Source organism: Nomascus leucogenys, chromosome 14 (assembly GCF_006542625.1).
Source record: "Nomascus leucogenys isolate Asia chromosome 14, Asia_NLE_v1, whole genome shotgun sequence".
Classification (NCBI taxonomy): Eukaryota; Metazoa; Chordata; class Mammalia; order Primates; family Hylobatidae; genus Nomascus; species Nomascus leucogenys.
Window position 1 is genome coordinate 84945552 of NC_044394.1, and position 12876 is coordinate 84958427.

At 61.4% G+C, this 12876-nt stretch overlaps 2 protein-coding genes across 4 annotated transcripts; both read left to right on the top strand.

Annotated features, from left to right (window-relative positions):
* The first annotated feature begins 750 nt into the window (after positions 1-750).
* Positions 751-2320, top strand: PPP1R27 (protein phosphatase 1 regulatory subunit 27). The gene is made up of 3 exons (XM_003282164.4): positions 751-1031; positions 1142-1292; positions 1961-2320. The coding sequence occupies exons 1-3, from the start codon at positions 842-844 to the stop codon at positions 2082-2084; spliced, it is 465 nt and encodes a 154-aa protein (XP_003282212.1). The 5' UTR covers positions 751-841; the 3' UTR covers positions 2085-2320.
* Positions 2321-2508: 188 nt separating this feature from the next.
* MCRIP1 (MAPK regulated corepressor interacting protein 1) lies at positions 2509-11434 on the top strand. 3 transcript variants are annotated; one of them, XM_030828312.1, is made up of 6 exons: positions 2509-2592; positions 9287-9343; positions 9437-9555; positions 10349-10450; positions 10543-10652; positions 10947-11434. In XM_030828312.1, the coding sequence occupies exons 2-5, from the start codon at positions 9336-9338 to the stop codon at positions 10605-10607; spliced, it is 294 nt and encodes a 97-aa protein (XP_030684172.1). In that variant the 5' UTR covers positions 2509-2592; positions 9287-9335; the 3' UTR covers positions 10608-10652; positions 10947-11434. The 3 variants fall into 3 exon arrangements, with proteins under 3 accessions (XP_030684172.1, XP_030684171.1, XP_030684173.1); XM_030828311.1 differs by having other exon boundaries at positions 10543-11434; XM_030828313.1 differs by lacking the exon at positions 2509-2592 and adding an exon at positions 8806-8864 and having other exon boundaries at positions 10543-11434.
* The last annotated feature ends 1442 nt before the right edge of the window (positions 11435-12876 follow it).

Consider the following 12876-nt stretch of genomic DNA (forward strand, 5'->3'; position numbering starts at 1 on the left):
ACCTCCGCCTCCTGGGTTCACGCCATTCTCCTGCCTCAGCCTCCCGAGTAGCTGGGAGTATAGGCGCCCGCCACCACGCCAGGCTAATTTTTTGTATATTTAGTAGAGATGGGGTTTCACCATGTTAGCCAGGACGGTCTCGATCTCCTGACCTCATGATCCGCCTGCCTCGGCCATCAGAGTAGTTTTGGGAAAACCATTGAGAGTGAGGCAAGCCACGCTGGAAGGTGAAAACTGACAGGTAGGGAGATGGAGGGGCTCAGGCCTGTTTCCCTACGGCACAGTGGACCTGTGCTTCTGTAGATGCAGAGAGGGTGGCTGCTGGGGCTCAGGCCCGTTTCCCCACGGCATGGTGGACCTGTGCTTCTGCAGATGTGGAGGGGGTGGCCGCCCCTCACTCTCCAGGAGGTAGAGAGCAAAAGCCCTTCCAATGACCTTGGTACCTACTGTGCCCTTGATCTCACATTCCTAGCTATCTCATGGGTTCTGCACCGGTGCCTCCTCCTGCCCTCGGTAAGGCACCTTCTAGGTCCAGCTGTGGGGCAGGGAGCGACAGGCAGGAGTGATCTGACCCCTTTGGCCGGGCACGGTGACAGATGGGCTGAAAGATGAGTCACTAAACATGATCTGGGGCGCGGGGCGGGGGTGCAGCTCAGTTTCAGCCCCTCGCGCCGGGGAGGATGACCGTGCAGCTTTATATAGCCCCTGAGCCCTATATAAGCAAGTCAGAGGCCGGGGCTCGTCCGACAGGAGCCCTCAAGCTGATCTGGTCGGGACCGGATACATTATTAACCCCAGTGCAGTAGGGTCCCCAGGGGCAACCTGCCCCACAGCGCCCAAGATGCCTAGCAGAACTGCCCGCTATGCCCGCTACAGCCCACGGCAGCGGCGGCGGCGGATGCTGGCTGATCGCAGCGTGCGTTTCCCTAATGATGTCCTGTTCTTGGACCACATCCGTCAGGGTGACCTGGAGCAGGTGGGGCGCTTCATCCGGACTCGGAAAGTCTCCCTGGCCACCATCCACCCCTCAGGTGAGCAAGCCCTGGAAGAGCTGGCCAGGGGCTGTGGGGTGGTGGGGGAGGCCAGCAAGGAGGACCCGACCTGGGGCTCAGCCTTGACCCCTCCCGTCCTCCCTGCCCAGGCCTGGCTGCCTTGCATGAAGCCGTCCTCTCTGGAAACCTGGAATGCGTGAAGCTGCTGGTCAAATACGGGGCGGACATTCACCAGCGAGATGAGGCGGGCTGGACACCCCTGCACATTGCCTGCAGCGATGGGTACCCCGACATAGCCAGGTGAGGAGGCCTGGGTCTACACAGGCTTGAACCCTACCCCGCCGGGCCTCAGTGGGCCCCCAGGATGTGGGCCCCAAAATATAGCCTGGGTGGTGTCGGCAAGAACCCTAGAGGCTGAGCGCGGTGGCTCATGCCTGTGCCTGTAATCCCAGCACTTTGGGAGGCCGAGGTGGGCGGATCACCTGAGGTCAGGAGTTCGTGACCAGACTGGCCAACATGGAGAAACCCCGTCACTACCAAAAATACAAAATTAGCCAGGCGTGGTGGTGCGCGCCTGTAATCCCAGCTACTCAAGGCTGAGGCAGGAGAATCGCTTGAACCCGGGAAATGGAGGTTGCCGTGAGTCAAGATCATGCCATTGCACTCCAGCCTGGGTGATAAGAGCGAAACTCTGTCTCAAAAAACAAAAACAAAAACAAAAAAAGAACCCTGCAAACCCTAAAGGCTTCTGGAATCCTGTTTCTGCCTTTGTCCTCAATAGAGCCAACTTCAAACGCTGGCCACGCTTCCTAAGGGTCAGCTTTCTTCCTCCTCACCCTACCCGGACCTTAGGACCCCAAGGTGGGGGACACACAGGTGACCCCAGGACTCTGGCCCTCTGACCCGGGTGGGGGCGAGCACTCTCCTGGCTCCTTCCCGCTTCAGCCAGAGCGACCTTTGCACCCCAGGTACCTTATCTCCCTGGGAGCGGACAGGGACGCAACCAACGACGATGGCGACCTGCCCTCCGACCTCATCGACCCGGACTTCAAGGAGCTGGTGGAGCTCTTCAAAGGGACCACGATGGACTGAGCCAGCTCTGCCCGCCCGCCCCCGCGCCCAGGGCCGCCTCCCTGGAGAAGCCGCGCGTCGCCCAGGGGCCAGCACGTGCCCCACCTGTGGGCCAGGGGCGGCCGGACCCGTCCCTCCACGACCCCGCCACCCCTCCTAGGCCTGGCTTTGTCTCCAGGTGAATTTTTTACTGTGACACTTTTTACTTTTTCAATAAACGTGACTCCCAGGTGAGGGGGCCTGGGTCTACACACGTGGTGCCTGTGGTGGTGTCCTGATTACTGGGCTCTGGCCGCTGCCAGTGGCCGGCGGCGCTCACCGTTCAGGCCGGGGAGGTCCGGAGCTTCCGCCCCGAGCTCCATCCCCGCACGCGAAGCCCAGCCACCCCCGAAACCCGGCCGCCCCCGCCCTCCGCCAGCCGGGCGGTCACGTGGGAGCGCGCTGCGTCTGCGCCTGTGCAGCCGGCGGTGGCGTCACTTCCGGCGGGGCCTCCCAGCTGGAAGAGGCGGTGGCGGCGGGTCGGGGTGAGGTGAGGCGGGTGCGGCGCCGGGCGGCGGGGACGGGGCGGGGCGGGCGCGGCTGGGCCCCGCCCTGGTGTCGCCGCGCGGCCGCGGGTGCCCTGCAGGGCCGGGCGGGGCCGGGCGCGGGGGAGTGGCCGGGCGGCCGGGGTCCGAGGGAGGGGCCCGCGTTCCCCGCGCGGCACCTGCAGGAGGGCGCGGCCCGCGGGGCGCCTGGGAGCGCGCGTGGGGAGGGCGCGGCTCGGACTGAGCGCCTTTCCCGCCTAGGCCGGGGCAGGGGCCGGGGACTCAGCGCGGCCGGACGCTCGCAGCGGACCCGCCTTCTGCCGCCGTCGGGGCTGTGGGGCTGACAGAGCCCCGCTTTCCCGGTCTCCCGGAGGGACCGTGCCTGAGGATGCCTCCGATTCTCGGAGCGCTGCGGGCCCGGCCGTCCGCATTCTTCTTCTGTCCATTTTTCGGCCTTGCCCTCTTTCCCGTCTCCCCGGGCGCTGATGCTGGGCCTAACGGGGAGAACGGGTCCTCCGCCTGCCTTCGAGGCACTCACTGGGCGGTGGTTGTGACCGCGGGGGTGGCAGCCGTACGGGGCACGGGCTGTGCTTCTCTCCCTCTTGCCCCAGGGTAGCCGTCGCAGGAAGGTGGTCTTTCAACTGGATCCCCAAGGATGAGTAGGATAGTTTTGGGCAGAGAAGACAGCTTGACCAAAGGCCCTGAGGTGTAAAAAGGGCCCAGTGAGTGGACTTCGGGTGGGATGTGGCGAGAACATGTAGAGAGGGTGGGAAGTGGGACGTGAAGGAAGAGCCAACTCTTCCTAAAGGACAGGGCTGGATTTGGGGCGAGTCAGGGGAGGTTGTGGTTTGAGTAGGATCGGGAGGAGGGCGCACACGCTCAGTCTGTTGCTGCCACCACCCAGGGGAGAGGGTGAGGAGGTGGTGCAGCACTTAGAGGCTTTCCCCGTGGGGTCTTCAAGGGACCACGAGGTGCCATTGTGGCAGCTGTGACAGCGGTATCCTCGTGCGCCTGCTTGGGCAGTAGATAATTTTCTAGCCTCGTTGGCTGAAAAAGACACAGAACACGAAGAGAAAGTAGAGTCTTAGAAACTTTGAATCTCAGAAACTCCAGAGGAGCACAGAGTGACTAGCGATGGCATCACTGATTCTAACTCTGGAACCTCACTATTGTCACGTTGCTGGAGTGTTACCTCATGTCCTGTTCTTAAGCATGTGGCTGTGTGGGGGAAAGAATTTGAGACTGGGAGGCCAGAGACTGGGGTTCTGTCCCCTCCCCACCAGTAAGTCTCTAAAGCCCTTGGGTCCCCTGGAGGAGAAAGGTTCTACATAGTTCTACCCAATGCGACTCCCCTCCCTATCTGGAGGGAGGGCCAGTCTCTGAGCAAAGCCACATGGGTATCAGTGGGAGTGGGTCTTTCAGGGAGTCCAGAAACCTGCTGTGGGCTGCAGGCAGAGTGGAGGCAGGCTTTGGGGAGGCTCAGGCCAGCTGCAGCATTCGGGCCGAGCCCCAACTGCTGTGGCCCCGGAGGCCCTCAGAGGGGCACCGCTGCTTGGTGGCAGGCTGCTTCAGCGCTGAACTGGGAGTTCTCAGGGTATCTTTCTGGTCCAGCTGTGGGGACGTGGGCAATGTGTGTGTAAGGGCCCAGCATGGTGGCTGCCCTGCCCTTAGCCCCGACAGGTGTTTGCTGTGGCTGGTGGCAGTCTCTTCTTTCAGTCCTCAGTGCTTTTCTGGGCCTCCACCTCCCTAAGAGTGGGCTGACTCTACATTCCAGTTTACCCAGAAGAGTTGTTTCATTCTTAATAATCAACAGCATCCCTTTCGTTCTTTTTTTTTTTTTAAGGGCGGAGAGCAGAGATGGGTCTCGTTTTTTTTTTTGTTTTTTTTTTTTTTTTTGAGATAGAGTCTTTTTTTTTTTTTTTTTTTTTTTTTTGAGACGGAGTCTCATTCTGTCGCCCAGGCTGGAGTGCAGTGGCACGATCTTGGCTCACTGCAACCTCTGCCTCCCAGGTTCAAGCGATTCTCCTGCCTCGGCCTCCTGAGTAGCTGGGATTACAGGCGCCTGCCACCATGCCCGGCTAATTTTTGTATTTTTAGTAGAGACGGGGTTTCACCATGCTGGGCAGGCTGGTCTCGAACTCCTGACCTCAGGTGATCCGCCCACCTCAGCCTCCCAACGTGCTGAGATTACAGGCGTGAGCTACCGCGCCTGGCCCCAGCCCCTTTCATTCTTAACAGCATCCAGTTGAACGATAATAGCACGTGCTTGTCCTGTCCATCATCATGTTGGATAAGGAGCCACAGAGACTTCACTGAGCTGCTGGCTTTCCGTAGCTGTGCTTCCGTCCCTATTGGAGCAGGCGAGCATCGCTGTGGGCTGCATCACTTCGGATGGATGAGGATGCCGAGGCTCAGAGGAGCTTGCCTGGGGCCCCAGAGTAGGGGAATACCTGCAGCCCAGTAGGCCAGGCCCTGTAGGCTGGACAGCCACGGAAGCAGGCAGTCAGGTCTTGCAGAATGCACAGACCTGCAGGTCACCTGCGCTCTGTGTGGCTGGTGGCAGGTGGTCCTGTGGCAAAGGCTGTTGGGGCAGGAGTGGAGCAGCAGATGACACCTGATAAAACAAGTTGGGGCTGGACAGTGGGCTTGATGGCAGCAGAGGGCCTGGGTGACACCCTAGTGGTAAGTGACTTGGGGATAGGGTTTCAGGAAGATCACGTAGACATCTGTGTCTGCCTGTCCTGATGCTGGGGGTCTGGAACTGGAGGGTGTCCCAGCACTGGGTGGGGTGGGGTGGCGTGGGGTGTGGAAGACTTTGAGGGGAAGGAGAGAAAATACCTAAAGACCATGTAGCCTGGCCGGGCGGTGGCTCAGGCTTGTATCCAGCACTTGGGAGGCCGAGGGGGCGGATCACGAGGTCAGGAGATCGAGACCACGGTGAACCCGTCTCTACGAAAATACAAAAACTTAGCGGGCGTGGTGGCGGGGCTGTGGTCCAGCTACTCGGAGGCTGGGCAGGAGAATGGCGTGAACCGGAAGGGAGCTTGCAGTGAGCGAGACTGCGCACTGACTCAGCCTGGGCGACAGGCGAGACTCGTCTCAAAAAAAAAAAAAAAAAAAAAAAAAAAAAAAGACCATGTAGCCTGAGGGGTTCTGGAAGGGCGGTCCTGGGCCAGGAGAGTGTCATCGAGGGCATGTGAGACTCCAGCCATTGTGAGCTGCGCTGTATTTCACAGTACATTGAGAAAAACCACCATTGGTTAAACTCTGACGTGTTAGCAATTGTCAGGCATAGCCCAGTTTCAAAGATACTAAAATATGAAGACTATGAAAGAAAACTCAGAGACAGTGGGGCGTGGCGTAGCGACTGAGGAGTACGGGGCCGTGGCCGGGACATCGGCATGCTCGGTCTTGATTCTGACTGAAAGGGAAGGAAAACAGGACGGAGGCATCGCCTGACCCACCCTTGCTGCTCTCACCCTGGTGGTGGCCCAGGTGGGATGAAGGCCAGGGGGCCGGGCTGGGTGGGGTCTCGAGACCTCTGAAGTGGGGCTGTCTCTCTGGGCTGAATGGAGCCCCTCCTCCCACCCTTCACCTATGCTCAGCCTCGGTAAGGCCGCCACTCCCCTTTACCTGGGCAGCTGAGGTGTCAGTCTCCTGCTGGCTCAGGGGCTGCCACCTCAGGTGGCCATCTGCCGTGTGCTGGGTCTTTTCTGGCTGCCCCCAGCGCTTCTCTGGATGTGTGCCATTGTCCCCTGCTCACTCTCACCCACTGTGGTCCTGGGTCCCTCCACATCCACCACCTCAGGGACCCCATGCATGCGTGTTGTGCCTCAGGGTTCCCTCTGCTTAGCCAGACACCAGCCTGCTGCCCACCAGGCCTGAGCTAGGGCTGAGCTGCCTGCCAGCCACACTTCCTGCCCTCCCCACTCAGCTGTGTGCTTCACTGTGCTAGGCCACCCCGCTGAGGTTGTTGGAGGCCTTCTCATTGTGGCTCCATGGTGACCTCTTGGTTCAGAGCTCTCTTGACCTCCAGCCTTCTCAGTGGAGGGCTCCTTCCTGCCCTCACAGACACCGTCCTGGCCCTGGCTCCGGTTATGTCCGTGCCTCGGCCCTCTGCAGCTTCCTCCCGTGCCGTGTGTCCCAGGGCCCATCTGTGGCCCCTCAGGTCCTGCCTCTTGTGCTTGGTGTCCGTCTCTGCCGCGGGGGCTGTGGTGCCCCCTCTAGCTGCTGATTACCTTATGGGAATAGGCCAGGTGTGCATTGCTATCCTTCTGTGGTGGCTCTTCCCTTTGGGTAATTACAAGTGGAGATTCTCCAGCTGTCCTTGTACGCATCTTGGGTGTGTGTACCTAGGAGCAGAATGGTTGGGCCTAGGGTGTGCACAGATACTTGATTTTTAATGGAAAATTCCTTCTGGGTCAGAATTGGGCACCTAGTTCCTTGGCAGGGCCCCAGGAGGCAGTGAGGCTGAGTGAGCTGCAGAACTTTCTTGTGCTTCCAGGGGGACAGCAGGCCCCTGGCCTCCTGAGAACTGCTGGCACATCCAGGAAAGCCTGGGGCTATGTGTGCAGGGTGGGGGTGGGGGGTGGGAGGGGCAGTGTGAGGCCCTGGGGGTCGCTGAGCTGGAGGAAGAAATAGGGAGAGGTGGGAAGGGCTCTTCGTGTCTGGGAAGACTTAGAGGACACAGCCTGTGGTATTGAGAGTGTGGGTACATTTCGTCTCCTAAGAAGAGGAGGCAAACGGGACTCGTTGACTTAAAAAACCGTATGGGTGCGGCTGGGCATGGTAACTTATGCCTGTAATCCCAGCACTTTGGGAGGCCGAGGCAGGTGGATCACGAGGTCAGGAGATCGAGACCATCCTGACTAACACGGTGGAACCCTGTCTCTACTAAAAATACAAAAAAATTAGCTGGGCGTGGTGGCGGGCACCTGTAGATGGCATGAACCCGGGAGGTGGAGCTTGCAGCCAGCCGAGATTGCGCCACTGCACTCCAGCCTGGACGACAGAGCGAGACTCCATCTCAAAAAAAAAAAAAAAAAAGTATGGGTGCACAGTAGATGCAAAGGGAGCCCCGGAAGGGTAGTTGCATGGGAGGATGTGGGGGCCATCAGTGGGATCTGGGGCAGGAGTGACAACCGAGCTCAGCAGGGGGACCCCAGGCCAAAGGTGTGGCTGCATAAAGGCCAAGTGGCCACTGGAGGCAGAGGATGCATAGGGAGAAGAGCCACTGGGGAGGGCAGGCTGGGAGGCAGGTACCCCTAAAGCAGCAGTCGGTCAGTGGTGAGAGCCAGCAGGGGGCGAGGCAGGGGGCTGGCCAGTCCACCTGTTACCTGAGCTCTGCCTTTCTCTGTAACGGGAGCTTCCCAGCAGGCAGCGTGTCCCTGTGGGACCCTTAACCCAAACAGGCCTTTCCCTCCGTGCTCTGGTGTTCGTGGGCTGGAGTCCCTGGCAGGAGGACTAGGCAGAGAGGTCCCAGAGTCCAAGAAAGGAGAGGTGACTGTGAGCAAACTGGGTGCTGCTGTGGGTGGGGAGCCCCTGGCCCTGTTTGGACCCCACATCTGGCCTGGGATGGGACACAGAGTTCCAGGGCTGGGAGCTGGTTTTCTGCTCTTTGCTGGTTTTGCCCTTGAGCCCTGGGATTCTGATCACATGTGGTGTTTGAGGGCTGGACCATTGACATGAGGCGGAACGAGCCAGAGAGGACTCGAAGCCTCAGTGCTCCTGGCCCTCTGTGAGGGCTGCAGCCGTGTGCCCTGGGGTGGGCAGGGGAGTTGCTTGTGCTAAAAGCCCCCTCCTGGGAATCCTGGGACTCCCCTCCCCCAGAACCTGGAGGTACCACCTCTGGGGCAGGGCAGGCTGGAGACCAGCCCTGTTGGCTTCCCCACCTTGGGGTTGTGTGTCCTCAGCTGGAGTGGGGACACTGTCCAGCCTGCCAGTGTGAGCGTCTGAGCCTCAAAATAGACTCCCTTTTTCCAGAGCCGTGGATTCCCTTGGGCTGAGAGGCCATAAACGGGCGGCAGCCCAGGGTCCTGGTCACCAGGTCAGGCCCAGCAGCTTCCTCCAGGGCCATCCCCTCTGCCCACCAGGGGAGTTGGAGTTTGGTTCCATCTCCAGGGCACTAATGTGGCTCATGCTCTAGGGAACCAGGAAGCTGGACCTGGGTAGGTGCGGGGGAGCTGGGATCACCCTTAGGAAGCTCATCCTCATTTTACGGAAAGGAAGTCAAGGCTTGGCAGAAGCCGTGTGCCCAGCCCTGCGCCAGGGAGAGCAGGTCAGTTTCCTTGGGGCTGTGGGCCCTCTGCTGCAGTGAGAGGCAGCCGGACATCAGAGATGCTGACGGCCCCACCCGCCCGCGTGGGGAGGGGCTCTGGCCATGGTGCTCCCGGTGCTGGGGCTGAGGCCTCCACATCTTGCAGAGCTCAGGCCGCGAGCCACTGAGCGGGCTTGATCGCTTCAAGTCGTGTGTGTGTCTGGCTGGCTCTGGCCAGCTCCCTGCTACCTCCTAGGGTTGCCTGGAGCCCACTGGCTGCCTGTGGCTGGACCCCAGCCTGTGGGGGACACCCTGGTAGGCAGGGGAACCATGCACTTTGTTCACATCTGAAGGGAGGAGGCAAGTGTGCCCTGCGCCTCCCCCTCCTCCTGTGTTGGAGAGGGTGGCCCTGCGTCCCACTCCTGTGCTGGCTTCTGTTTCAGAGGCTGAGGGGATCTGGCGGTGGAGCGCTAGGATCAAGACGCCCCCGCGATGACCAGGTGGGTCTCAGGCAGGTGGGGTGGTCTCCACCGGGGTAGGGTGTGGGCTCCCACCCTGCTGTGTGCCCTGTCTCATGCGCCAGGCTCCCCCAGCTCCCCCGTCTCCAGAGTCGTGTACAACGGCAAGAGGACCAGCAGCCCCCGCTCCCCACCCAGCAGCAGCGAGATCTTCACTCCGGCCCACGAGGAAAACGTCCGCTTCATTTACGAAGGTGGGTGCGCCTGCCACACACAGCTCCTGCCCTGTCCTTGACACAGTTCCTGCCCTGTCCTTGGCGGAGTCAGCTCTGCCTCCAGCCCAGGACCCACACTCCAAGGAACCTCCTGCGGCCCCTGCCCCTGCCCCTCCAGGGCACAGATAGCCCCATCACTGTGTCCATAGCCTTCAGGGCCCAGGCGGGTGGGGGTGGCCGGGGGGACCTTGTGTGGGGAGGAGACCTGGTTCTGATCATGGGGGGAGCCCGGGAGGAGGGGCTGGGAGTGGGCTATGCCCCAGATAGAGGCCTTGTTGGGAGCCAGTCGTCCATGCTAGCAGCGCTGGAGGAGTTTGCTGGGGAAAGGGAGGGGCCTTTGAAGACAGACAGGCACGCACCCAGCCATGAACGGGCGTGTTGCAGAAGTGGCCAGGAGGTGGTTGTCTGGGATTAGGGGAGTGTGCCGTGTGCTGGGGCTGGGGAGGTGCGTGGATGAGGTGGGAAAGTTAGAGGCCTAGCTGAGGAGGATGCACTGCCCCCGAGGCGCAGGGAAGCCTGGGGTAGGGTCATAGGGGTCCCTCTGACCACAGTCCTGGTCATCTTGGGAAGGGACAGGCCTGCCAGAGGAGCAGGGACGGGGTCTGCAGGTGAGTGAGGCTGAGGCGGGCAGAGGGCTGTGGGGGAGCATGGAGGACACTTCTGAGGGAGAAAAGGGTCTGGGAGGGCAGGAGCTGAGGGCAGGCACTCTCCTCACGTGGATGCCACCCCCTGGGGCAGGGGGCTCTGAGCACACCACTCTCTGCCTCTGCAGCCTGGCAGGGTGTGGAGCGAGACCTGCGAGGCCAGGTGCCGGGCGGCGAGCGGGGTCTGGTGGAGGAGTACGTGGAGAAAGTCCCTAACCCCAGCCTGAAGAGTGAGTGGGGGCTGACCTGGGGGCAGGGCCGGGCCGGGCCTCATGGGCAGGAGGGGCCTGTGCCCACCACCTACCGTGTTGTCCCCTGGCAGCCTTCAAGCCCATCGACCTGAGTGACCTGAAGCGCCGGAGCACGCAGGATGCCAAGAAGTCCTAGAGCGCCCGGCGCCCCTCCCTGGCCTCCGGAAGATCAGGGTGCAAGGTGTCGGTTCCCTCCTGTCCTGTGGCCCTGCTCCTGGGACGGGGGTGCCTTGCTCCAGTGGGCTGCAGACCCCAGCACTGGCGTGACTGACGGCTGAGGCCTGCCCCTCCTTCCCAAGCCCCCTTCCTTCATCCTTGGGGGTCTCAGGCTGCCCCCATCATGGGGGTCTGGGCCCTGCCCACCCTCCTGCCCTCCCCCAGCCACCCGGCTGCATTTTTGAAGCTGCCTGGCCCCCAGGGGCCCTGACCTGACCTCTGTCCTCTCCCCTCACCCTCCTGTCCCTGGCCACTGCGGGATCAGGAGGGGAGAAGAAGGAGCCTCTGCTGCCTCCCAGGCTGCTGGGACTGGGCTGGTTTTGTCCTTGAAAGTGGCCAGGATACAGGACAAGGGCAGCCCCACCCATCCAGCCTGGGCACCCCGCAGACCCTTGCTGCTCCTGTGGCCTGGACACGCTGGGGAGCTTCTCACACCTACCCCTACCGTCCAGCCTGGCCCCTTCCCTGAATCAGCTTCAAGATGGCACCAGCTCTTTAGGTGTAGGATACTGCCGGGCCCCCCAAAGGGGTCCCCAGCAACCAGGCCTGGCCTCCTGGTGTCTGCGGTCACAGTGGCCCCGTGGGCAGGGGCACCCAGGCTGACCCTGAGGTGCTGCTGCTGGGTCTGTCTTGGCTCTGGGGTGTGCTGGGTCACCAGGTCCCTTTTTCTTTCTGTGCCCTCTGAAAACCAAGTGTCTGTGTGGCTGTGGAGCTCGAGGGTCTGTGAATAAAGGCGGCGGCACTGGGTGTGGCCTCTTGGCGGTCTGTCAGGCCTCTGCCCTTGTGGCACACATGCACAGCCAGCTCCCGGGCAGGGCTGGAAACCCCAGATCATGGCGAAGGCTTCTCAAGCCCAGAAATTCTCAGTCTAAGCCACTGGGGGTGCTCAGGTCTCCTAGGGCAGGTGGTGGTGGGGAGGGCATTCTGGAGGGAGAGGCTGGGCTGCCTGATATCACCACCCTTGTTCTGCTACAGGGGGTCCCCAGGGGGCCGCAGAGGTAGTAGGGCTACCCTGAACCCACTCTCTGGGGCACTGTGGCCCCTCCAGGAGCTGGCTCCTCCCCTGTCCAGATGAAGGGGGTGCCACTGGGCTCCTCCCCTGTCCAGAAGAAGGGGGTGCCTCTGGGCTCCTCCCCATCCAGATGAAGGGGGTGCCACTGGGCCCAGGAGAGAGCCACGTGCACTTGACCTTCAAACCTGGAAGCTGCCCTGGCCGGCCAGACAGGGAGCTCTATTCCTGCTCCTGTTGGAAGCCAAACCAGAATTTATTCCAGGAACACCCTTTCCCGGAAGAGTGGCCCCACAGGCGCCTCCTGGTGGGTGGGCTGGTGCAGGAGATGCTGGCGCAGGGCCGGCCTCCCCGGGGAGGAGGAGCAGGGGAAGGTGTTCCAGTAATAAACCAGCCCAGCTGCTGCCTGGCAGCCCTGAGCCAACTCCCTGTAAACACATGGCCTTACCTAGCCCCCATGGGGCCTGTGAGTCTTTTGAGGAGCGTTTCGAGTGCCCATCAGGCTAGGGTGACCCAAGCTGCCTCCCACTGTTGAGCCGATGCAGCTCCAGGGACACCATCATGGGGATGAGGGGCGGGCAGCTCACAACGGTCCTTGTGCCATGTGCCCTCCACTCACCGAGCCTCTTGGGGACAAGGCCCTGCCCTGTGCACCTTCTGTACAGTGGTAGCTGCAAGGGCCAGCAGAGGTCCTGCAGAGAGGGGCCCACTCAAACATGGGGTTCCCAGATTCCCAGGAGGAGGAGGGGTGGGCTTGAGCCCTGGCCAGGCCGTTGCTACACTGTGGCTGTGAGCAGGTTGGAGTCAGCCTTGGTTTCTTCAGGTGGTGATGACTACATCCTGGGTGGCGCAGCGCTTGGTGCTGCTACCTCTACGAGTCACCGTGTGGGTGTACTTGACAAGGTGCTCAGCCTCACACAGCAAGCGTGACCCTCAGCATTCGGCGGGGAGCCTGGGCTCTGCAGTCGGGCCTGGCACGCGGCCAGCCTGCCTCAATTTACCCCTCTAGGTTTTCTGTGTTTTGGTGTTTTTGTTTGTTTTTGAGACGGAGCCTTGCTCTGTCAACCAGGCTGGAGTGCAATGGTGTGATCTTGGCTCACTGCAACCTCCACCTCCCAGGTTCAAGCGATTCTCCTGCCTCAACCTCCCGAGTAGCTGAGACTACAGGCGAGTGCCACCA

Bases quoted from the DNA above. Each gene is read 5' to 3' on its own strand.
- MCRIP1 (XM_030828311.1), top strand. The intron at 9,556-10,348 runs GTGGGTGCGCCT...CTGCCTCTGCAG, and splicing joins CGTCCGCTTCATTTACGAAG to CCTGGCAGGGTGTGGAGCGA. The intron at 10,451-10,542 runs GTGAGTGGGGGC...GTCCCCTGGCAG, and splicing joins CCCTAACCCCAGCCTGAAGA to CCTTCAAGCCCATCGACCTG.
- PPP1R27 (XM_003282164.4), top strand. From the start codon at position 842: ATGCCTAGCAGAACTGCCCGCTATGCCCGCTACAGCCCACGGCAGCGG. The intron at 1,032-1,141 runs GTGAGCAAGCCC...CTCCCTGCCCAG, and splicing joins GGCCACCATCCACCCCTCAG to GCCTGGCTGCCTTGCATGAA. The intron at 1,293-1,960 runs GTGAGGAGGCCT...TTTGCACCCCAG, and splicing joins GGGTACCCCGACATAGCCAG to GTACCTTATCTCCCTGGGAG.